Genomic DNA, 25,313 nt, shown 5'->3' with positions numbered 1-25,313 from the left:
GTCGTACTCCAAAGAGCTGATCAATGATGTGCCACGCTACGTCAGCGCGGTGGGAGCTGCCTTTGGCTCATTAAGCTCAGTCCCAAACGCTGTTGGACTCGGTGCACTGGTGATTTCCATGATCTTGGAGCTCATTGTTAAGTTCAGCACGTTTGGACAACAGCGCGAAGATTCCTACGCCATTTTCCGCCGCGTCTTTGGTGAGGAGAAAGCTTCGTCTGTCCGCGACACGATGGCAGAGTACGTGAAGCGTCACGTCACCTTCATCAACGATAACCATCGTTTGCTGGGGGAACTTCACAGGTTGGAGACACAGCTGAGCGGCCATCTTACCATCCTCAAGAACTCCCTGCTGTATGATGAACAGATGAGTTCACGCGGGTTCAAAATCTGGGTGAACGGAGCCTCCTTCCACATCCAGATGTTGATCCACGAGGCTCGGCTGAAAAGCCAGACTGGCCAAGCGACGTCAGGTTATGTCACCTCCATCAGTGCTCTCATCGGTGTGTATCTGCGTGACCTGGATTTTTTACTGAATCAATATGCGTCGTACAAAGTTCGTAAAACTAAGATCAGTTCTGACGTTACTTACTCTGGTTCTTACATGGCTTCATCTTTCTTCCAAAACGGATGCTCTATCACAAACACTGAGCTCAACTGTAAAATAATGCACCACAGTTCATCTGATCCCTGTGAATCTCACGAAATGGTTGAGAATTACGTCAGACTTATGTTAAGAGAGTATTATCCAGTGTCAAGCCTGAGGAGTCACTTTGTGAACATCAAGAGCAACCTGGTCGTTCTGATCTCGCAACGCTATATTTTCAATGTGCCGCGCACAAAATGATGACATTGTCAAGCGGTTTTGCCCACAAACCAGTTTTCAATGGTTTTTTTGTTCACACGAGGCAAAGAAACCAGAAAGTTTTCACATTAAAGAAGCTGAAAAATTACATAACCTTTGCAAGTGAAGTGTTCTGTCAGTGTGAAAGTAAAGTTGTGGTTCTGGTTCCACCTGCAGTAAAACATCACTCCACCAGTCAGATGAGTCGGAATCAGAGGTTGTTGTGATGTTTTCTGGGTCTGGTGTTCAGAAAAGTATTTGTAAAATGAATCAATAAGTATGTAAATAAATCATGCTTCTACGGAGCCCCTAAAGGGACATCGGAAAAAAAATAAAAAATAAACGTATCTCGTGCTCACGAGAAAGTATCTCGTGCGCAGTATCGGAGGTGCTGCGTACAGTGCGTGGGGCAGAGCAGCGTTACCTCGGCCTGTCCTGATGAAATGATCCGCTGACATCGCAGTCATTAGATTAAGCCTCATCACAGAGTGTTGATAAATGAACAATAAATAAATAATAATAAATACTTTTAATAAATGTGTATATATTATTTTCTCATTTTAAATATTTAACTTCATTTATTAATTTATTTTTATAGAAATGCACAGTACTGTTAGGTTGTGTGTTCTCATGTATTATTATTCTGTGCTTTTATTTTGAAGTTGTATGTTCAGTGAAGGTCACCTGAGCCTCTTGGGCCAATGAGGTGTTGTGAGTTGTTTAGCCATGTGAGTTACGGACATGGATGTATTGTTACGACTGTGGCTAAGACATGGGGGGGGGGGGTGCTGTGCCAATCTCAGCTGACATTCAAAGTCAAAATAAATAAAACATTAATAATACACAAACTTTCAAACTGTCAGGTCGAAACGTTTACATTAAAAACAAAATAACGGGTCAACAACAAATCTATCGATCACACCAAGCATCTAATGACAGCGATGTCAGCGGATCATTTCATCAGGACAGGCCGAGGTAACGCTGCTCTGCCCCACGCACTGTACGCAGCGAGTGTCCGCTGAGGCGGAGCTGATCACCTCCGATACCGTCGCTGCCAAACTATAAATACGTCATATCTTAATACACAAACCACATTTTTGAATTCTAAATGACTAATTTCACGCCTCAAATGATCTTAAAACTGCATTCGGGGACATCAGAAATTTAGTTAGAAGTTAGTAATAGTTCTAAAATCTACATAAAGTTCCAAAATCTACTTATAGTTCCAAAGGTTACTGATAATTCCAAAATTTATAAGAACATTTTGGAATTATAAGTAGATTTTCATGACCCACTGTGGCAACACCTAAAGGAGGGAAAGACTCTACTTATAATTCAAAAATGTACTTATAGTTCCAAAATGTACTTATAGTTCCAAAATCTACTTATAATTTCAAAATGTACTTTTTCTGTGAACAAATCTTTTGAATGATTCAATTTCACCCAAAAGTCTGACTTCTGTCAAAATTCTGTGAATGTTTTTTCTCAGAATTCATGTGGTTTTATTTGTGTGTGTGTGTGTGTGCGCGCGTGTGTTAATAGAAGGAGCCCCCAGTGGTTTCACAGCGCTACTGCAACAACATCTCTCTCTCTCTCTCTCTCTCTCTCTCTCTCTCTCTCCCTCGCTCTCTCTCTCTCTCTCTGCTGCCTCTTCCTGCGCGTGCGCAATGAGCGCTCGTCAAGTTGCAGGAAAGCAGTCGAGCAGAGTGTTCAGTGGTGAGGAGTCAGAGGGAGGAGACGGAGTCAGACGGAGGTGAAGACATGAAGCAGGAGAACACGCCGCGTCTCCTCCTCCGCCTCCTCTGCTAAACACGCGCAAAACACGAGCGTGGAAATCTGCGGCGGAACGCGCAGGGTGTGTGTGGGGGTGGGGGGGGAGAAAGACCGGGGACAGAGCCATGGCGACGGCAGGAGGAGGAGTGCGACGGAGGAGCAGGTGCAAGAGGAGAACTGGGATTCTCTTGGGATTCTGCTGGAAAACCTGCTACTTCCCACTGCTGCTGTGGGTCGTGTCCGCGTGCGGGGAAGAGAAGACGTTCATCGTGGAGGTGAGAGAGAGTGGAGGAGGAGGAGGTGTCAGGCGTATTTGTTTATGTCCAGCTGTGGATTCACAGACATAGTCTTCATCATCATCATCATCCTCGTCTTCTCCATCAGTCCAGTTTCCATCTTAGCGCGCGCAGGTTGGAGCAGAGCCGCGCGCGCCAGGATGTTTTCATTCTCTCTCTCTCTCTCTCTCTCTGTCTCTCTCTCTCTCTTCCTATCTCTATCTCTCTCTCTGTCTCTCTCTCTCTCTCCCTGTCTCTCTCTCTGTCTCTCTCGGTGGAGGATAATAGAAGGAGGGAAATGAAAGATTCAGTGGAGATGAATAAATGAAAGACAGCCTCGCTGCTTCACCGAGCTCTCGTGTTTTTCACACAAATGAACACATGAATGGATGACCCTTGCAGCTGTAAATAATCAGGAGGAAATAAGGAGGTGCAGGGAAGTGTGTGTGTGTGTGTGTACCTGGTACTTGCAGGACCTGAACCTGTTTACACAGTCTAGTGGGGTCAAAAATCAAGTCCCCATGACGTAAATGACTACATTTCAGTGTTTTAAAATTAGACTGAGGTCAGAGGTCAGAGGTTGGGTTAAGGTCAGTAGTAATTTTGGTTGAAGTGAGACTGAGTCTATATGAAATGAATGTGATGTCCTCTGAAGTCATAGAAACCAATGTGTCTGTGAGTGTGTGTGTGTGAAGGTGCTGCTGAACAAAGCATCCACACACACACACACAGGTTGGCGCAGCTATCCTGTTAAGGACACGGCTCAGAGATGATCGTTATCCCTAACCTTCCTTAACCAGAAACCAGTCATTGACGAACCATAACCTCAACCATTCAAACCTTCAAAAAGTCCTCAACCTTAACCTGTTCCTCAGAAATTAGGTTCTGCCTCATTAGGACCAGGTTTTTGGTCTCCATGATGACTACTGGTCCTGACAAGGTCACTCAGTAGGATCACATGCACAGTTCACTCAAGCTGAGGTCATAGTCCGACTAAGACAGAGAACAGGACAACTCGGATGGACTGGGTATGTGTGACTCCGCCTCTGTAGGTGGCGCTGTGTGGTGGACGACGCTGTGGTTCTGAACGTTTCATACCTGCTGTTCATGTTAAATTAGACGGACACGTCTCCTGTGGTTGTCGCGTTATCCGACAAAAGACGCCGTCGCAGTTTATATGTCGTCTGCTTCTACTTCAGGGTAAAGACCAGCGGGAGGTCAAGTCCGACTAAGTCTAGCTCGACTTAAGTCTGACTAACGTGTTTACAGAATTATTGTCTTAGTCTGACTAAAGTCGGACTTTTACCTAAAGAGGTAACAAATACAAGAACACACTCTCTCGCTCTTCTTCACTGGGTCCAAATATAGCGTCCCTCCATAAATTATGGACATGGTAGAAATAAGGAGGGGGAAGTGCAGACAGAAGCTGTTTTTTCTTTAAAACACCAACAGAAGTTCGATGGCAGAGCTCAAATTCTGTAAAAAAAAGAAAAGAAAACACGCCGTTGCGTGTGTTTCCACGAGATCTGAACACGTTAACGTTCTGGAAGTCATGATTTGAAGCATAAATTTGTGTATTTCAAAGGCAACAGTGTGTCATTTCTGCCACTAGATATCTCTCTATCAAATCAAATTCTACTTATAGTTCCAAGATTTACTTATAACTCCAAAATCTACTTGCGCCACCTTGAGGAGACATGAAGTAGTGATACAGTTGCCTCGTTGTAGTCGTTGGATCGGCTCAGGAGACGCGACGATCAGTGGCTTTCAGTGATGTTTGTGTTACTCGTCGTGTGACGCTTTCACGGAGACAAAGGAAGCGCCAGTGGCTGTGCCGAGCCAGGCTGCTGTGAAATCATAATCCTCCCTGTGCTGTCGCCTCCGTCGACGTTGTTGTTGTTGTTGTTGTTGTTGTTGTTGTTGTCGTTGTCGTCATGCTAACGTGGCCTCACAAGAAAAGGGGGAAAAAAGAAAAAAAGAAATGTGCTGTAGAGTTTTGGCCACATGAAGATCTGTGGTGAGAAAATCCTTTGTCTGGTTGTGTTCTCAGCCCAGTGAGGAAAGCACACAGGTTTTCACAACACATCCCTTTTTTTTCTCTTTTTTTTTAAATGATTTATTCCTCTGCTCATTATTTCCTGTTTGTTTTGGTCCAAAATTAGAGGTAGAAATGGCTCAGATTAAGAAAATAAGCCCAGTGACGATATTACAGTCGTTACTGTTGTGTACCTTTTACTTTGGTCCTTTTAGTCTCTGTGTGTGTGTGTGTGTGTGTGTGTGCGTGCCTGCCTGGTATTCCTTATGTTGTGGGGACCTAAATCTGTTTACACAGTCACATTATGGGGACAAAAATCAAGTTCCCGTCATGTAAATGACTGCATTTTAAAGTGAAGACATGTTTTAAAGATAGGCTGAGGTCAGGCTTAGGTTAATGTTAGGGTCAGGGTTAGGATTAGGTCAGAAGTAGTTATGGTTAAGGTCAGAGTAAGTTTCCAGAAAATGAATGAAAGTCAATGTAAAGTCCTGTGAATTCTTGGAAACCACGACTGTCACTAATGATTCATTATGATCATGTGATCCCTGTTGTGATCTGTCGATCTATCTCTGCCAAAATCTGGTTTAGGTTAGCCAAAATTTAGCTAAAGTCTAATCTTACCTGTTCTGGCTAACTTTGGCTACGTTTTGACTAACCAAAATGTAGCTTGTTAAAACTTTGGTCAAATTAGCCAAAACTTAGCTAAAGTTAGCCATCTATACACAAATAATACACATCTTCATGCTTTACAAAATTTTTTATTCATCTTCTTATACCCAAAGCTCTGATTGATTTTACGTTGCATATCGTGGTAATTGTGCAGAATTCACAAAATTGACTTGACTTACTGGTATTTAAAGCTAAAAGTTAGCTATTATACTTAATTATGTATATATGTGTGTATATATATATATATATATATATTTATGTGTATGTATATTTGTATATATATATATATAAAAATATATAAAGATATGTGTATATATACATATAAATTATATGTATTTAATATAACAATAATAATAATAATAATAACAATGTTTGATTAAGACAAAGTCAGAGAAAGAAAAAATAAGAGCAATTTCTTTAGAAATGGTGCTTGTTTTATTTCCCACCGAGTGGATTTTTTTGGAGTGAAATTATTAAGTGCAGCTCTAATTAAAACTGAATTTGGGGCAGAGCGGTGTTTGTGTCTCCAGGTGCTGGAAACTCGCAGCGTTGATTACATTTGATCGGCGCCACGGCTCAGGAAGAAGAAAGCGTCTCACACCAACATGTCAATTTAATTACAGCGTGTGCTCGTTATCCCGCTGCATCAACAGAACCTTCGGTGGTCGGCAACGGGCGGCCCGTGGGCCAAAACTGGCCCGCCCAGTGTCCGTATCTGGCCCAGCAGATGATTTCAAAATGATTTTTCACACAGAACCAGAATTCCGAGCTTTGATTCTGACAAAAAGCTTTTTTTTTTTGTGACACGTTTGTGTCTTACAAGAGTCCTTGTAACACGTTGGCGATTAAAGACGATTAAAGGCATCGTTTGCATCAGAAACAGCTGGAGAAACAACGTTTATCTCTACAAGCAGTCATCAGTGAGACCGGAGTGCAGGGACAGTCTACAAAGTACAACGCCCAAAAAAAGACACCATAATACAATAGTAATAGTAATAATTTTTCAAATGACTTCATAATAATACAGCGTTGTGTCATCAAGTGTCTTCTGTTTTTATATTTTTTGGTGAATATTTATATTATTAATAATTGTCGTTTACTTAATGTATAAAAATAATTTATATATATTCCATATTATTTTTAAACCGAGTGGTGTAGTTTTATGTACAGTAGAGCAGTAAAGTTTAACGACACTATGCTGCGTTATGGTGAAGTTATTGAATTTTTTTTTATTTTATTTCTTCGGGTGTTGCACTTTGTAGACGGTCCCTGCGCTCTGCTCTCACTTTGTGAGAGTTGTTTCTGATGAAAACTCGCATCATGACATCTGTGTGTGTGTGTGTGTGTATGTGTGTGAGAGAGAGACCTTACATCATCGATATCCTGGTAGTCATTGATCGTCAACCTGTGTGTGTGTGTGTGTGTGTGTGTTATATGACACGACAGACATGAGGTCATAGGTTTGAGTCCATCAGTCCCACCCGGGCCTTCTTCAAATGAGTGTCACGTTACACAACCACAACAAAGAGTAAGTGTGTGTGTGTGTGTGTGTGTGTGTGTGTGTGTTTAATACAATATCACTCCCTCACTTGTTCTTTGCGCTCCCTCACTTGTTCCTTACGCTCCCTCACTTGTTCTTAACACTCCCTCACTTGTTCTTTGCGCTCCCTCACTTGTTCCTTACGCTCCCTCATTTGTTCTTTGCGCTCCCTCACTTGTTCCTTACGCTCCCTCACTTGTTCTTTGCTCCCTCACTTGTTCTTTGCTCCCTCACTTGTTCCTTACGCTCCCTCACTTGTTCTTTGCTCCCTCACTTGTTCTTTGCTCCCTCACTTGTTCTTTGCGCTCCCTCATTTGTTCTTTGCGCTCCCTCACTTGTTCCTTACGCTCCCTCACTTGTTCTTAACGCTCCCTCATTTGTTCTTTGCGCTCCCTCACTTGTTCCTTACGCTCCCTCACTTGTTCTTTGCGCTCCCGCACTTGTTCTTTGTGCTCCCTCCCTTGTTCTTTACGCTCCCTCACCTGTTCTTTGCGCTCCCTCACTTGTTCTTTGTGCTCCCTCACTTGTTCTTTACACTCCCTCACTTGTTATTTGCACTCCCTCACTTGTTCTTTGCGCTCCCTCACTTGTTCTTTGTGCTCCCTCACTTGTTAAAGAAAATGATTTCTTTAAAAGAAACTTTTAAAGAAAAGTCTTGTTGGACATGTAGGACACAGGAGCGGAGATAAGGACGCTTGTCCTGATGCGTGAAGGTGCGAGACGACAAGTCTTGCCACGTTCGTCTCGGTGGTTAGTCAGACGTCCATATTGTAGCTGAGTGCTGGCTGTGGACTAACACACACGCTGAAATATTAATGAGCGACTGTGGAGACAAGCTCAAATGCTCCCCCCCCCCCCCGTCTTCACCCCTCCTCCTACTCCGTCTTCTTGTCTCTGTGAAGGGCGGTAACATGATGTCGTATTAACCTTTGGAACACAGAGCTTTTAGGCTGCTTATTTATATTACTGTGTTAAAAACATAAATGCAGAGTGTCTTTTATCCTTTTCTTCAGCACAACCTTGACAATCTGATAAAATTATATATATATATATATTTATATATATATATGTATATTTTGTCTTTTTGTTTTTTTCATTTTTCATTTCACCAACTATATAAACATCCCAGGGTAAAAAAAAACCCTCCATAGTTCTGCTTTAAGGTTAGCGATGAGGCTTTGTATAGTCTGTCCAAACGAATGGAGGTCAATGCAGAGTCCTGAGAAGAAGAGCTGAACTGTAACCTGTGAACTAACCTGGGTTCCTCTCTTTCAGACGTGGCTGAAGAACTACGGCTACCTGCTTCCTCACGACCTCCGTACGTCAGACCTGCGGCAGGAAAAGGCCATGCAGTCGGCTGTGGCGGCCATGCAGCGCTTCTACGGCATCCCTGTGACTGGAGTCCTGGACGAGACCACCATAGAGTGAGTCTTCTGGGTACACTATATATATATGTATACATATATATATATATATCTATATATATATATATAGATATATATATATCTCTATATATATATATAGAGATATATATATATACATATATATATGTATATGAATATATATACGTATATATATATGTATGTATATATATATATAATTTTTTTTTTACATATGTATGTATATATTTATATATAGATTTATATACATATATATACACATATTTTTAAATATATGTATATATATGTAAAAGACTCATTCCATCACAATGGAAGACAGCAATTCATACAGCCAGCACTTTCAACAAACTTTTACACATAAAATGTAAGACATAAATAAATGTCCCAGTGTGTCAACATTATGCTGCGTTCACACCAAACTTGCCAAAAATGGATTTTCTGCATTCAGAGACAGAGTGAGGTGTTCTATGTGACACGCAGATCACATAGAACACCTCACTATTTGGCAGTCAGTCTGTTAGTGGATTTGTGGAACAGTTCATTATTTGGCAGTCAATATCTGTTGGTTGATATAATAACAGCTCACTATTTTGCAGTCAATCCGTTAGTGAATGTATTCAATCGCTTCAGCTCTACACAACAAATAAAGTTTATAATTTATTGTTATTTTTATTTAGTAGTCAGTCTGTTTATGGATGAATACAATAGCTCATTATTTGGCAGTTAGTCTCTTGGTAAATAAATAGAATAGGTCATTATGTGGCAGTCAGTTTCTTGGTAAATATATAAAAGAGCTCACTATTTGGCAATCAGTCTGTTGGCGGACAAAGACACAGCTCATTATTTGGCAGTCAGTCCTCGGTTAATATATAGAATAGCTCATTATTTGGCAGTCAGTCTGTTGGTAAATATATAGAACAGCTGACTTTTTGGAACAGCTCATTATTTTGCAGGCAGTAAATTTGACATGAATGGATCACTGCATTTTTGTGAAATATCATCAGACGGGCGGTCGGAGTCTGAACCGCCAGCGTCATCGACTTCTTCACCGACCACTTGCCAAACTCTCTTTTGGTCCTGGGACGTTTGGCGACAAGTCGTAGAGCTCCGAGTGTCCGCACACACACAAACAATGTTGAAAATGTTCAACTGGAGCTTTGGAGTGGTGTGAACCCAGCATTACACGTCACAGATTTGTGCATGTACTCATCAGACTCTGCAAGTTGTCCGATTCTTAGCTAGATTAAACTCTGAGAAATGTGACTTATCTTAAACAGTGACATTTAAACGCCCCGTGTTGTGTTCAGGTGGATGAGGAGACCTCGCTGTGGCGTCCCAGATCATCCTCACACCAGCCGCCGTCAGAGAAACAAACGCTACGCACTGACAGGACAGAAATGGAGAGATAAAAAGATCTCGTACAGGTAATCGGTCCACAAATCCATCCATCTTCTTCTCCTCCTCCTCCTCTTCCTCCCTGGTTGTTTGTCTCCTCCCTCCTCTCTGCTTCTGTCTCCCCCTCAGTCTGATGTAAATTAGCTCTGTCCCACGGGACCCTGAATGCATCTCATGTCCCTGCCTCCACCCACTTGTCTCTCTGTTGCTTCTTTTCTTTCCTCTTCTCCTCTTGATCATATTTTAGTTTTTTCTCTGCTTAACTCTCTCTCCATCACCCTCCCTCACTCTCCTCCTCTGCAATTTAAACTAACAAACATTTAAGGGCAGTCTGTAATGTATAGAAAAGCTCACTATTTGGCAGTCAGTGTCCTGATGGATATAGATGACAGCTCACTATTCGGCAGGCAGTCTGTTAGTGAATGTATTCAAAAGCTCATTATTTGGCAGTCAATCTGTTGGTGGATGTATAGAATAGCTCATTATTAAGCAGTTAATCTGTTGGTGGATATGAAACAGCTCACTATTTGGCAGTCAGTCTCCTGGTGTCTGTCCGTGGATGTATAGAATAGCTCATTATGTGGTCGTCAATCTGTTTTGGATGTGTAGAATAGCTCACCTTTTGGCAGTCAATCTGTTGGTGGATATAAACAGTTCACTATTTGGCAGTAGTTTTTTGGTGTACATACAGAAAAGCTCAGAACTGAGAATTGTAATGTATCTTGTTTTAACACTGTCAGCATTTTGTTAATACTTAAAAACAATCACCTCAACTCATATTGTATATCATGTGACTTCAAATAAACCTTTAAAGCATCATCCTGCTGACGCAGTTAAAATAATCAAGCTGCAGAAATATTGATCACTGCAGGTGTGAGGTCGTTTGCGCTCTACCTCCTCTGTGGTTTGAAACCATCAACCTGTTTAATGAACCCGAAACGAAACCACCTCCAGACGGGTGCCGTAAATCATAAAATCCAGGAAGGCTCCGCCCACGCCGCTGTAAATGAGTTACAGGTGAGAGTGACTCACAGGAGACGGACCCGGCGCTAATAGAAGAACAATACAGTAAAAAAAAACAACGAAGAGTCGAGTGAAATAATGTGGCGGCCACACGGCGCTGTGGCGAAACACGAGGAGACTCGCTCACGCCGGAGCGTAACCAGATCACACCGCTCTCACAATCTGGGCTTTTATCCGACGCTCCACAGCTGTGATGCAGCAGAGCTGCGATGCATTCACTATCCCGTGGGAGCGTCGTAATTTACATTAGACCTACAAAGCTCTGAGTGGGAGGAGAAGGGATAAAAGGAGTGAGAGAGTGAGGGGAGAGGGTGAAGAGACATTAAAATACTTTTTCATTTAAAATAAATCTGGTTTAAGTTGAAAAATAAAATGTAGAAAACTGGAACTATCTAAGCATCTTGAAAAGGAGAAGAAGAAGAAGAGCGCTCCTGGTCAACAAAAACATTTGTTTGGTTATGTTTAGAGCGCCTCATTATTTTGCAGGCAGTCTGTTGGTGGATGTATAGAACGGTTCATTATTTGGCAGTCAGTTTCTTGGTGGATGTAGAGAACAGCTCACTATTTGGCAGTCAGTTTCTTGTGGATGTAGACTGTAGACTGATCGTGTTTTTCCGTTTCCTGCAGCATTTCTAACTTCACCCCTAAAGTCGGGGAGAAGGACACACAGAGAGCGATACGACAAGCTTTCAACGTGTGGCAGACGGTCACGCCGCTCTCCTTCCAGGTCCGACACACTGACATTTTTCTCTTCGCACGATTACAAAATGTTCCCTATCCGAATCTGACATGTTTGAAATGTTCAAATTGTCATGTTTTTTGGTACAATTGTCCTGTTCCAGGAGGTGCCATACGCCGAAATCAAAAATGAGGGTAAGGAGGCGGACATCATGATCTTCTTTGCCTCCGGTTTCCACGGTGACAGCTCCCCGTTTGATGGCGAAGGTGGCTTCCTGGCCCACGCCTATTTCCCCGGCGCCGGCATCGGAGGAGACACGCACTTCGACTCCGACGAGCCGTGGACACTGGGGAACGCCAACAACGACGGTAAGATTATTTTAGCATCTGTTTACGTGAACATTAAAGTTATAATTTTTTTCTGAAGTTCTTTACTTCACACAGTAAATTGTAAAATAATGGCCAGATTTTGAAAGTTATTCTGGAAAAACACAGGCAAAAGCACTTTACATTTACATATATACTATCTTTGTCTGTCATCTTTCAATTACCGGTGTGTGTGTGTGTGTGTGTGCGTGTGATGTGTCGTTATCTCTACACACACACACACACACACACTCGGTAATTGAAAGATTACAGACAAAGATAGTGAGACGGAATAGTTCTGTGGCGTCAGCATCAGAAGGACAGAGACGAGGACAAAAGAGCTTAGTTTCCACCTCGTCCTACTGAGGGACATTTCTGTTAGTGACGCGTGGACACCTGCAGGACCACTGTCATCTTACGTTCATTTATTTATTTATCTTCCTTTCATTCCTTGAAATAATCAAATGTAAACATGGAGCAGAAAGTAGAATCATCATCTTATTCATTTATTAAGACGTTATTTCACAAAAATTCACGAAATACTTTATTTCAAAAAGTAAATGTCTCCCGCCACTGATGTGCACTTCAGGGTTCCCACAGGTCCTTGAAATCCTTGAAATTTTGTAAAAATAAAAATAAAAATGTAACCCTCCTGCTGCCTTGTGTGGGTCAGTTTGACCCACTCAGTTCAGAATGACCCTGTTCCCCTTGGCTGTGGGTTATGGAGGAAGCAGGAGGGTTTCTCATGGGTCCTTCAAATCCTTGAAAGTTTGGAAGTTTGGAAAAAAAACAAGCCCTTTAAAGTTTTTCTCATGGGTCCGTGAAATCCTTGAAAGTTTGTAAATCTGGAAAACAAACGAGCCCTTGAAAATGTTTTCTCATGGGTTCTTGAAATAATTACAATGCACTTATGGTAAGTCACCTTGGATAAAAGTGTCTGCTAAATGACATGTAATGTAATGTAATAATTGAAAGTTGTGAATTTGAAAAAAAACCCTTCTAAATAAACATGGGTCATTGAAAGTGCTTGAATTTTGTGCGAGAAAGAAGTCTGTGATGCCATCTACTTTTTCATGCCCTGCATTGCTTGATGTACGTATCACTGGAGAAGTCGTCCCAGGCTGGTAAAACTCAGGTTCAGGCTCTCTCTGACTGATCTTTGTTCTTGTTAATTGTTGAGCTCAGTGTCACAGTGTCAGTGTTTCCTCTTGTCCTCTCTCCTCCTCTCACCGTATCTTTGTGTTCTTGCTCTCCAGGCAATGATTTGTTCCTGGTTGCGGTCCACGAGTTGGGTCACGCCTTGGGTCTGGAACACTCCAACGATCCCAGTGCCATCATGGCTCCTTTCTACCAGTACATGGACACGCACAACTTCAAACTGCCTCTGGACGACCTGCAGGGAATTCAGAAAATCTACGGTAAACGGAATTTTTCATTTATCTATTTTTGATTTAAAGGCGTTTGGGTCAAAGATTCAAGGTTTGGTTTCAGGGTTAGTAGTTGAAGAGCAGGACAGCTTAGGGAACGAAGGTGGTGGTCCTCCTCCTCTGTATCCTGCAGCCATGGCATCATCCTTTACATAAACTGGCCATCGACTTTGTCTTGGTGGGCGTTGTCCACAGCTCTGATTTTGTTCCTGTGTCCCACTAACATTTTGTCATTGGCTGTTGGCAATGTTTGCTTATAGTTGAGTCGGTGGTCAGTGCACAGCATCCTCAAAACAAACTATTCAAACATGTTTGATTGACTACGACTGATGTCAGGTCTGTTACCGGTTGCGTTGTGTCTCCGATCCGGCGTCGGAGCTGATGCATATCCATTCTAGTCCATGTGTCAAAGGTTACTGGTTGCGAATGTCTGCGTAGCACCAAAGGCTCAAGTATTGTAGGGGGGTCCCGTGGAGTCCCCCTCTGTAAAATGTTGAAATTCATAACGCTCTGGAACAATATTTTGAGGTGCAAATTTTGGTGGTAGGTGGTAGACTTAAAAAAAATAAATAAAAAAATTACAATTTATAAATTTCTTATTCTCTCTTTCCTGACTACCAGCTTTATGGTCTACTTATACAATTTTGTTAATCTCATATATTTATACAATTGTGTTAGCTGTGTGTTTGTGATGGTTTTCTGACCTTTCAAACCTTTGAACATTCACACAAGAAAACTATTCTTACATGACTCTGGAGATTACTGTCTGTCTTCTTGCTCTTTTCCTAAATTTTCACAAAAATAACTTCATATCTTGAAGCAAAAAGTAAAAAAAAAAAGTCCTTATTTTTAGATAAGGACTTCATATTATAAAGGACATTATTAGCTGTAAAAAAAATGTAATGCACAATGTGAGCTAAGCGTGATTACGCGAGATTTCATCGGAAAACAAACATGGCGGTGGTAAAGCGACTACTCGCAAGGCTTGGATTGGCGAATTTTGATCACATTCAGCAAAAACCGGGGAGGAGGAAACAATAGTACGGCAAGAAGTACGGCGTCTAATTTCTTTTGTACATTTCTGGACGCACTGCTAGCTAAAAGCCTGGTATCGGGTCGCCTCAGTCGCGGAAGGTCGGAGTGGATGCGCAGCACTTCTGTTTCTGCGTAAATTCAGCAGAATTTAGCACAAGTGGGAAAAGAAGTAGGAAAATAAAACATCCAGTTTACTTTTCAGAATAAAACATCCACCACATCGTATTTCACTCAAATACGTCACAGGATGAAGCCCAGTGTACTCCTGAGTCTTCGTTTGTTTGTTGTGTTTACAACATTTACAGCGTATTTGCGTGTGAGAAGAACCGCAAGAAAACCTCCATCCGTTGTGCAACCAGTGTATTTTGGGGGTTACGCTCACACACTAACAGAGTTCTGTGCCCGACTGTCCCCAACTAGTGCTGACGAGTTTAAGACGTGTGATCCCAGTCTTTCAGTCGTTCATAAGAAACTCTGCTGAAAGCGGTCGGTATTTTAGACTTCACTGCCTGAACTCTTGACTTCACTTGAGACCTGAAAGCTAAAGCTAGTAAAAGCCCCCAAAAAACAACCCACACCTTGTATATGAAATATTGATGGTTGCGTCCTGAGTGCAGCTGAATTATGGAGAGCAGGTAACAGCAGACAGAGAATCTACAGCAGCTGATAAACAACAGAACCATGTTTGTTTCTTTCGTGTTTTTACAGCCGAGGACGCTTTGTTCCCGTTCCGACGAGAGAAGATGTTTCTTTGGTGGTTTTCTTTTCCTCCTTTAATAAGCAGCGACAGAGTTCTGGCCTGTCAGCGGCAGCAGCAGCAGCTGTGACAGATCCTGTTGTTGTGGAGTGTAGAGCATTTATTTGTGTTTCAAAGACACAAAGAAGCAGGAAAAACAAAGCTAACATCATACAGTAAAAACAATAGCGCACTTGTCCGCTCAGAGCTCAGTGTCGTTTTGTGCTTCAACTTTTTTCCTCCAGCAGCTTCAAACTCCCATAAAACCAACCTAGCATAGCTTTATTAGCTGCTTAGCATCAGGAACATACCACAGCTTCAGTAGTTTCTTATCATCTGGAACAAAGCACATCTTCCTAAGCATTTTAGCATCTGGAACATATCATATTTTCAATAGCTTTGCTTCACTGGCTTCGTAGCATCTGGAACATACCACAGCTTCATTAGTTTATTAGCATCTGGAACATAGCATAGCTTAATTGGCTTCTTAGCATCAGGAACATACCATAGCTTCAGTAGCTTCCTATCATCTGGAATAAAGCACATCTTCATTAGCATTTTAGCATCTGGAAGACATAGTTTCAATAGCTTTGCTTCATTGGCTTCCTGGCATCTGGAACATAGCATAGCTTCATAGCATCTGGAAAATAGCATAGCTTTTTAGAATCTGGAACAGATCATGCTTCGTTAGCTTCTTAGCATCTGGAACATAGAGCATAACAGGTGTCTTCAGTGAACCTGGTGTCTTCAGTGAGGATGGCGTCTTCAGTGAATCTGGTGTCTTCAGTGAGTCTGGTGTCTTCAGTGAGACCGGTGTCTTCAGTGAGACAGGTGTCTTCAGTGAGGAGGGTGTCTTCAGAGAGACAGGCGTCTTCAGTGAGACAGGCGTCTTCAGGGAGACAGGTGTCTTCAGTAAGTCTGGTGTCTTCAGTGAGTCTGGTGTCTTCAGTGAGACAGGTGTCTTCAGTGAGATGGGCGTCTTCAGTGAGACAGGTGTCTTTGGTTTGACCTAAAAAACCATGGTAGATTTGTGAAGTTTTAAATAGAGGGAACTTTTTGTGGCTCGGCTGCTCCACTTCAGGACTGCGCTCAGTTCTCTGGACCAGAGGGTTTTTCCAGCTGTGAGGAAAATGGAAAGATGTGAAGCGTGAGACACAATTTGCATCAGAATGTGAGCTCCTCCTCGCAGTCAAAACATCTCTACTCCCACACAGGATACTTATATTTATAGATTCAGTTTGAGTCACAGTCCTATTGGTTTTCATTTTCTTAGATGTCCATGCACATAATCGTCCACAAATCATATAATATCAAATAATCAAATATAATATGATAATATAATAAAAACAAATATATATATATATATATATACTCTCCTTTCACATCATTCATGAGCTGCCTATTTAAATGGTCAGACCAGTCTTTTAATAAATAACGTAAATAGAAGGTCCCTCCTCTGCTGGTACATCACCTCTGTCAGGAGCTCGGTGTATGGAGGGTTGTCACTGGTAGCAAACAGCCGACTCCAACGGCTCACGGCGAATATGAGGGCTCTCGCATGCACAGCTGCAGCGACAGGCGTAAGAGGATCCGGCAACTCCGATTTTACTGCCGGTACTTTCTTCCTCGCTCGCCCCTGGCTGAGTAAGCGTCCTCGGTAACCCCTGGCAACACAGAATAGATGGACGACCTGGTTTGTCATCACCTCTACTCTGGCAGCTGTGTTGAGGAGACATAGATCTATGTCACCTCTCTCCTCTGGCTAGCGCACTTACGTTGCCTCACGACGTGACTTTAATGTTTATGCTCCCAACATATCTCTGGGGAGCAGCAGATATCTCAAAAAATGACTTTAACCGTAGACAACGACTGTTTTTATGTATATGAATTGTAGCTGACGATCGCTGGAATTCTTTTTGGTAATGTCGCAACGTCGTTCGGTTTTCACTCCACCAGTAAGCTATCGATAGTTTCTCTCTTCTTCCTCTCTCTCTCTCACTCTCTCGCTCTTTCTCTCCCCTCGAGTCAAACTCACCGATCTCGAGCAGCACAAGCTCCCCTAGCGTCCCGGCGTTGTCACTGCAGGTCAATAAAGCCAACACCTCTACTCTCTATCTTTGGACCTCGCGTTGAAAGAGCCACCAAATGCAAATTCAACACTTGCAGTCAGCTGCAGACCTTTATCTGCATGTTCTGACTGGAATAGTGAGGTCACATCTGGCCATGAAACTGCTTTTTAGTCAGTTGTACAATTAAGTCCGGGTATAAAAATGCTTAGAATTCCTCAACGGTTCAGATGCAGTTCTTTTTGTTCAATCCCAGAAAGTAAACCCCAGAGTCCTCATTTTAAGCACATCGTGGACGTTTCATTTCTTAACTGAAAAAATAAACCTGTGGTCCTGGAATAACTGAAGATAATGTTGTTTTAATTGTGTTTTTCCCTCCACCCCAGGTATCCCCACAGCCTTGTTGGAACCCACCAGACCATTACCCACCTTACCTTCTCGACGAACGCACTCCACATCCGAGCGAAAGCACTCCCGCCCAGCACGTCCAGCGGGTGACCGACCCGCGCTGCCCGGAAATGGCAAACCCAACATCTGTGACGGCAACTTCAACACTGTGGCCTTCTTCAGACGAGAAATGTTTGTCTTCAAGGTGAGCGGAGATCCGTCAGGGCAGTGCAGTGATAGCCAAATGTCAGTGAATTCCTCTGTCATGCGTTTTAAAATATTCAGGTCCAGTCAGTTCAGAATTTTTTTTTACCCTTTAGTGAGGTGGGAAAGTCAGCGTTTAAAGAACTGGAGTTTCGATGAAATGGATACAGTAAAACAGAATCACGTGACTGAAACCTCAGTGAAGCTTTCACATTTCACTGAACTGGAAAAAAGTGGGAAACGATGGATGAGAAGAGGAATGTGAGGAAATCGCTCCTTTTGCATCTCCATTGTCAAATGTTTAGAAGGGTAGCAAAATAAGTGATCTGTACCATCCCAGTGTTTGGCACCAAAAACACTGGTCTGGCTCCTGCAGGGCTGAGCTGCAAGTACTGCAGTACATTGATTGGTTGAAAGAAAATCATCACTTGTGTGCAACAGTAGTGAAAAATTGCGATGTTTTTTCTGCAGCTTCTCTCAAACAAGACTTGTCCCTTTTGCGATAAACAGCCACATTCCAAGACGAAACGACATGAAATGCTGGATGTCCTCCATCGCTGCTCTTTGTTTACTGTGTCGTGTTGTTCTTCTTTGTGGAATTTATTGGCCGGCTACACCGTGTCACACTGGTATGACATTATGCTATAAGTGGGTACTTGTAGTGTAGGCCAAGCTACATCGTTTACATATCCGGCCCACACATTCCGTGGTGGCAACACGAGCCAAATGAAGGTTTACCATTCCAACCTGCACCGCTTGGTGGAAACAAGATTTTTCATAAAGTTGTCCTATTGCCCTGTGACAGGCTTTTGCGCACATTGGACGAATTCGGACTGATATCGATATCGGTAGATAGTCGAGGTTGTGATATCAGTATCGGCCGTGGATCAGTCCTATGAAAAACATGTCTTTTTCACAGAGCGTGATAAAGCTCGATGTGAGCTGCAGCTGATGGTGACTCACACAGCTGTGGTTGTTTCATAGAGACACAGGGGGAAAGAAGCATAATTGCACATTAAGTGGGCAGGAAACAGGAACTAGAGCAGCTGTGAGTGAGGAGCGGTCACTTTGGAGCTCCAACAGCAAAACCCATCGATTTTTTACTGGGAGACAGCTGAGCTAAAAAAATAAATGAAAAAATCTTATGTGCTGAACATATGGTGCGATCAACTTCCAAGATCATTAACGCGTGTTCAGCTCCGTTAGTGATGTCACACACAGCAGGAGAGGACGTGATCAAGTGTCCATTTATGTCCACACGTAAAAGCATCACAACTGTTGAAATGACAGAGTGAGGAGAGTTTTAAAATGTTACGTGTGTGAAGGAAGAAAGGAAAAGGAAAATCATTTTGATGTCTCTGATCTTTAAACTGAATGTTAGAAAAGGTCACAGACCTGTCTCACTCTCCTTCTGTCTATCCATCTGTTTCCTTTCTCAGCTCATGCATCTAACCATACCTTGTGTCTCGCTCTGCCTCTTTTGTCTTTCATACAGTATGCTTTGTCTCACTCTCCTTTGTCTGTTCCTATCTCACTGTGTCAGTCTCACTCTCTTTTCTCTGCTCTTCCTTCCTGTCTCACTCTGTCCCTCTGATCCTAAACCTCAGAAACGATCAGCATGAATGTTAATCATTTTACAGTGGGTTTTTGTCTTGTAGGTAGTTGTGTTGAAGAATCGATGACCTTGTGTTGTTCTGCACAGTCAGCACAGCAGTTGTTGATAATGATATTGATCAAACCATGGATCATTTTTATCGCTTTGACACCAGATGCACTCGCTGTTTTCATCTTTTGTATCCCATGATCATCACTGAAACACGCTCAGATTTGCCTTTACGAATGAAAACAACAGCACTACATCTGCTACTGCCAAAACTTGTCACCCAAAACTCATGTTTTTCACTTATGTTTCATAAGGAAGGCACTAAATCGCTTTACCAATAGCTTTAGTAGTAGCAGTAGTAGCAGTAGCTGTAGCAGTCGTTTTTGTAGCAGTAGCAGCAGTAGTAGAAGTAGTAGCAGCTGTAGCAGTAGTAGTAGCAGTAGCTGTCATAGCAGCGGTAGCTGTAGTAGCAGTAGCTGTCATTGCAGTAGTACTAGCAGTAGTAGAAGTAGTAGCAGTAGTAGAAGTAGTAGGAGCAGTAGTAGCTGTAGCAGTAGTAGTTGTAGCAGCAGTAGCAGCAGTAGTAGAAGTAGTAGCAGTAGAAGTCGTAGTAGTAGCAGTAGCAGCTGTAGCAGTAGTAGAAGTAGCAGCTGTAGCAGTAGCAGTAGTAGAAGTAGCAGCTGTAGCAGCATTAGTAGAAGTAGTAGCAGCAGCAGTAATAGTTGTAGTAGCAGTAGCTGTCATAGCAGCAGCTGTAGCAGTAATAGAAGTAGTAGGAGCAGTAGTAGCAGCAGCAGTAGTAGCTGTAGCAGCATTAATAGAAGTAGTAGCAGTAATAGTTGTAGTAGCAGTAGCTGTCGTAGCAGTAGCAACGGCAGTGTTAGCAGCAGTAGTAGCTGTAGCAGCAGCAGCAGCAGTGTTAGTAGTAACAGTATTAGTTGTAGCTGTAGCAGTAGCCGTAGCTATAGTAGCAATAGCAGCAGGTTACATTAGGACACAGAGCAGTGGGTGTTTGAAAGAAGACACTTATTATGGGATGTTTCCACAGTGAGGCTTCTTTAACTGCTGCATTGATTTTCTCTCTTCAGACAGAAAAACATTAGAGCAGCTGAAGGATGATGGTGGATCATTTCAGTTGTGTGTGTGTGTGTGTGTGTACACACATTTTTATGCAGCAAGGATATGTTGACATGAGAAAGTGAGACAGTTTCATGATACAGTCATATGAACACACACCTGAACATTAAATGAGACATATTATACCCTATTTCCCCAAGTTAAAATAGTTCCCTGGTGTCCTAATGATCACAGACATGGCAGCGTGCGCGGAAAACAGCGAGAGTGGCGTCACAGGAAGAGACGTCCGACACAAGGATCAAGCCGAACACTGTCCAACTGTAAATCAGTTAAAAACAGTTAGGGACAGCACCGCTGATCGCTGCATAAACTGCCGCTGTATGTGACTGTATCAGACTGAGTCTGTGCTCCGGTCATGGAGGACGTACTGAACAAATATTTTTAATTAGGACGTGTCAGAATGGTCAGTTATGACCTCTATTTGACCTTTTCTTAACAATGTGTGTGTTTGTACGTCGGTGAAATGCGGTCGCTGACTAAATACGGCGACCGCTGGCCGCAGTCTGATGTGAAGTGGTGCGAACACACAAACACACGTTTGCTGACTTTATCCGGCACATTAGCTTCATATATAAAATCCTCTGAGGCTGGAAGTTTGTGTAAAACACTGTGCTCCACTGTGCAGCCACCAACAGCACACTTGTCCCTCCGCGTTGACATAATACCGCTCTTCCTCCCTCGCCTGCACTCTCGCATTTTATAGGGACAAGGTGGAGCTAAGGTGGAGCTAAGGTGGAGCTAAGGGGGAGCTAAGGGGGAGCTAAGGTGGAGCTCTCCAAGTAAACTTACTGGTGGGTGATAACATTCGTGGTGAAATGCGCCTGCTGCCGTCATAACGCGCAGGGAATTCAACATTGCGTGTTTTATCGCCTAAACTTACACTAAGAGGGACCACGAAAAAATGCCTGAGTATTCTTTTTCCACACTTTGGCAACTGGTAGGGCCTCCAGAGTCCCAAATATGAGTATTGAAATGGTTAAAGAGTTGATTTTGCATAATATGTCCCCTTTAAACGTGAAAGTAAAACAAACTGCTGGAGTGTTTTTGTTTCTTTGCTCCCTTATTGGCTAGTTGTTTGGTAGACAGTTGGTTGGGTGGTTGGTTTATTTATTTATTTATTTATTTATTTATTTATTTATTTATTTATTTATTTATTTATTTATTTATTTATATTTCGGTCATGACATTTAGATCACTCATCACACATCAGTGTAGTTCACACAATACACATAACCAAAAGGGAAAGCGGGAGAAGCAAAAGCTTATCTAGTCCCGCCCCCATTATCATCATACAATACATAATTATTCTTTTCTTATGACTTTTGACAAAAACATGTTTCAGTATCAGGTAGCACTCAGTAGTCTAGCTCTAGACAGTCAAATCAGACTCTATGTGTGTCTGTACATGTGTCCATAATATTCCGTCGTGAGTGACAGTCTCGACTTGTTGCCTGGCATGTTCAACTTCCCAAAAGTCACACAATGATCCAATCAATAGAGGTCAATTCATCTTTTTTTTTTTTTTCCCCCTTTAGTCATCCATCTCATCTGTAGGATTCGCCTCGCTTTGCTTCTCCATTCTTTTCACGTGCTCAAGGGTTGTGGAGACGTCGGAGCGCAGCCCAACCATAGCCCTCTTTGTTATTGCGCTTTCCACCTTCACATTGATCAACTCATTGCCGATCTTTCTCAGTTTCCGGTATTGCAGGAACATACCACATCCCAACGAGAGCATTCCAATTATCGTGAATATATACACAACCTCGACATCCTCTACATCCAGTGCGGCAAGGCACACGACTTTCCACTTATCCCATCCGTCCCGAATGTAGCCAGCCATTGGTAGACAGGTGGTCAGTTGGTTGGGTTAGTAGTTTGTTAGCTGGTTGTTTGGTTAGTTTAGTAGTTTGTTGGCTGGTTGTTTGGTAGACAGGTGGTTGTTTGGTTGGTTTAGTAGTTTGTTGGCTAGTTGTTTGGTTGGTTGGATGGTTTAGTAGTTTGTTGGCTGGTTGTTTGGTAGACAGGTGGGTGGTTGGTTGGTTGGTTGGTTTAGTAGTTTGTTGGCTGGTTGTTTGGTAGACAGATGGTTGGTTGGTTGGTTGGTTTAGTAGTTTGTTGGCTGGTTGTTTGATAGACATGTGGTTGTCTGGTTGGTTTAGTAGTTTTATTGGCTGGTTGTTTGGTAGGCAGGTGGTTGGCTGGTTGGTTTAGTAGTTTGTTGGCTGGTTGTTTGGTAGACAGGTGGTTGGCTGGTTGGTTTAGTAGTTTGTTGGCTGGTTGTTTGGTAGGCAGGTGGTTGGCTGGTTGGTTTAGTAGTTTGTTGGCTGGTTGTTTGGTAGACAGGTGGTTGGCTGGTTGGTTGTTACTTAGCTGGTTGTTAAGTTTTGTCTGCTGACCCATCGAGATTTTAGTCTAGTCCACATATAAATCAGCCATTGACAAACAAACCCTCATGAAACCAGATGTTTCTTCTCAGAACGTTTGTGACTCATTCTGAATTGTCTTTAATAAAGTCATCTTGTGTTGGGTCCTTCAGTGATATTGACCTTCTGACCTCACTGTGTTGTAGGACCGATGGTTCTGGCGCCTGAGGAACAACAAGGTGCAGGAGGGTTACCCCATGCAGATCGATCAGTTCTGGAAAGGCCTGCCACCTCGCATCGACGCTGCCTATGAGAGATCTGACGGAAAATTTGTCTTCTTTAAAGGTACGAGATAAGAAACATGCGAGCAGGATCCTAACAAAGGGACTAACAACTCTATTTAACCTCCCCCCCTTGTTTCCCATGGAAAGTATCCAATTTTGAAGATTTTTTTTTAAATTCTATTCTCTTTTTTTTTAAAAATGTTAATCTTCACCAAGCAGGTTCTGCTCGGGTTTATCTCAATTTTCTTTTGTATTTGATAACCAAGCATGGTTTTGAAAATTCCCATTCGAGTTTGGTAAGAATATGTCCTCTGATGATGTCACAAAACATGATCAAAATTTCAACTGTTTTGTGATTTAGCATTTTTCAATTTCTTTTTGACTTTTTCCTCTTGGACCGGATCTGAAATCAGCTGAGTCCAGTGGAGAAAAGTTTGCAGCATGACACGAGGGACGTCCAAATCTGTGTCCACCATCTGCTCGGCTGTTTTCAGGCTCCGTCCTCGTCCTCTACCGCGATATTGAATAAAGCGTGAAATGGAGAATGGTGGAGCAGTGGGGGAGCATGAACTCAAAATAATAATCACTTATTCAGTTAACTGATGAATTTGTGAGACCAGCGTCATGTCCTGCTCACTGTGGAGACATCTCTGTCTCTCTCTCACACACACACGGTCTGATGGCGTCCTGCTATCACAGCTAGCCAGCAGGTATTAATAGCTTTGGTCTCTCAGCTCTCTCTCTGTCTCTCCCTCACACACACACACAGTCTGGTTTGGTTTCCATAGCTTCAAAGGACATTACATTGACTTACATTCACCTTATGTCAACACGTCTCCACCCTAAAACCCTAAAATGTGATCATTTACACTTTGGGAACTTGATTTTTGTCCCCACAAGGAAGGGGAGATAAAGCTGCAGCTGATTTTCTTGCAGGATTTTCTTGTGTCGTGTTTGAGTTGCAGGTCTGAGAAAGGATGTTAGAACATGAATATAAAATATACAACATATGAAAAAAATGTTCAATTAAATATTCAACCGTTTTGGAATCACGGCACTGAGACGCTGACATCACAAATGTGTGACGCGCCAGTGAATCTCACCTGTGATTGCACACTCGTTCCCGTGGAAGTCCTGAGGTTCTACCGTAATGACAAGTATATGGGCGCAAAGCTCCATTTGTCTGCTTTCTGGTAGTTTTGGAATTGAATTTGTGATATCTGGAAAGTTCAAAAACTATGGACCGGTGATCTGTCCAGGGTGTGACTCGGCCTTGCACCCATATACTTGTCATTACGGTAAAACCTCAGGACTCCCGCAGAACGAGTGTCCAATCACAGATGAGTTTTTTTACATCTGTTATTTTACCTGTGAACACAGCTCTGGAGAATATGAAGAAGTGTATTTTTCTCCTTGTGTCTTCCAGGTGATAAGTTCTGGGTGTTTAAGGAGGTGACGGCAGAGCCGGGTTACCCTCACAGCCTGGTGGAGCTGGGCAGCTGCCTGCCCAAAGATGGCATCGACGCGGCGCTGCGCTGGGAGCCGGTCGGGAAGACCTACTTCTTCCAAGGAGACCAGTACTGGCGCTACAATGAGGACAAGCGCACCGTGGACCCAGGGTACCCGAAACCCGTCACTGTGTGGAAGGGAATCCCAGATTCACCACAGGGGGCCTTTATCAGCCGGGAGGGATGTAAGTGTCACTACTCTTCTTCTTACTCTCTCCATCTACCGCTTTGTCCTCCACATGAGGGTCACAGGGTGGTGGGGCCAATCCCGGCTGATGTGGGGTGAAAGGTCACACCCTGGACAGGTCGTCAGTCCGACATACAGAGATGAACAAACGTTCACAACTACTGTCAATTTATACGGCCACTTTATTCCGTATGAGTAGTAAATTTGAGTACTGAAAGGGAAACTCTGAAGTTACAGACATTCTAGGACTATTTTCCAATTATAAAGAGTTAATATTTTGTGTTGGTGTCACAACCACATCAATCGGATGATGAATTTGGAGGAATTTCGTGTTTTGCGATTATGACACAGGGCTTTTGCACTGCGCCAAGACAAACT

At 42.8% G+C, this 25,313-nt stretch overlaps 1 protein-coding gene across 2 annotated transcripts in view; it reads left to right on the top strand.

The window, feature by feature from the left end:
- The first annotated feature begins 2,498 nt into the window (after nt 1-2,498).
- The window catches only part of mmp24 (matrix metallopeptidase 24), a 29,713-nt gene continuing 6,898 nt past the window's right edge, over nt 2,499-25,313 (top strand). The window contains exons 1-9 of one of the 2 annotated variants that reach the window (XM_058631599.1): nt 2,499-2,892; nt 8,412-8,560; nt 9,844-9,960; nt 11,582-11,681; nt 11,797-12,001; nt 13,255-13,416; nt 17,649-17,854; nt 23,163-23,301; nt 24,667-24,933. In XM_058631599.1, the coding sequence (XP_058487582.1) occupies nt 2,743-2,892; nt 8,412-8,560; nt 9,844-9,960; nt 11,582-11,681; nt 11,797-12,001; nt 13,255-13,416; nt 17,649-17,854; nt 23,163-23,301; nt 24,667-24,933 (1,495 nt within the window). In that variant the 5' untranslated portion in view covers nt 2,499-2,742. Of the gene's footprint in view, nt 2,893-7,022; nt 7,125-8,411; nt 8,561-9,843; nt 9,961-11,581; nt 11,682-11,796; nt 12,002-13,254; nt 13,417-17,648; nt 17,855-23,162; nt 23,302-24,666; nt 24,934-25,313 lie in introns of those variants that run through there. The other variant, XM_058631600.1, reaches the window with a different exon arrangement.

Source organism: Solea solea, chromosome 6 (assembly GCF_958295425.1).
Source record: "Solea solea chromosome 6, fSolSol10.1, whole genome shotgun sequence".
Taxonomy (NCBI): Eukaryota; Metazoa; Chordata; class Actinopteri; order Pleuronectiformes; family Soleidae; genus Solea; species Solea solea.
This window is presented reverse-complemented; position numbering and strand designations above follow the sequence as displayed.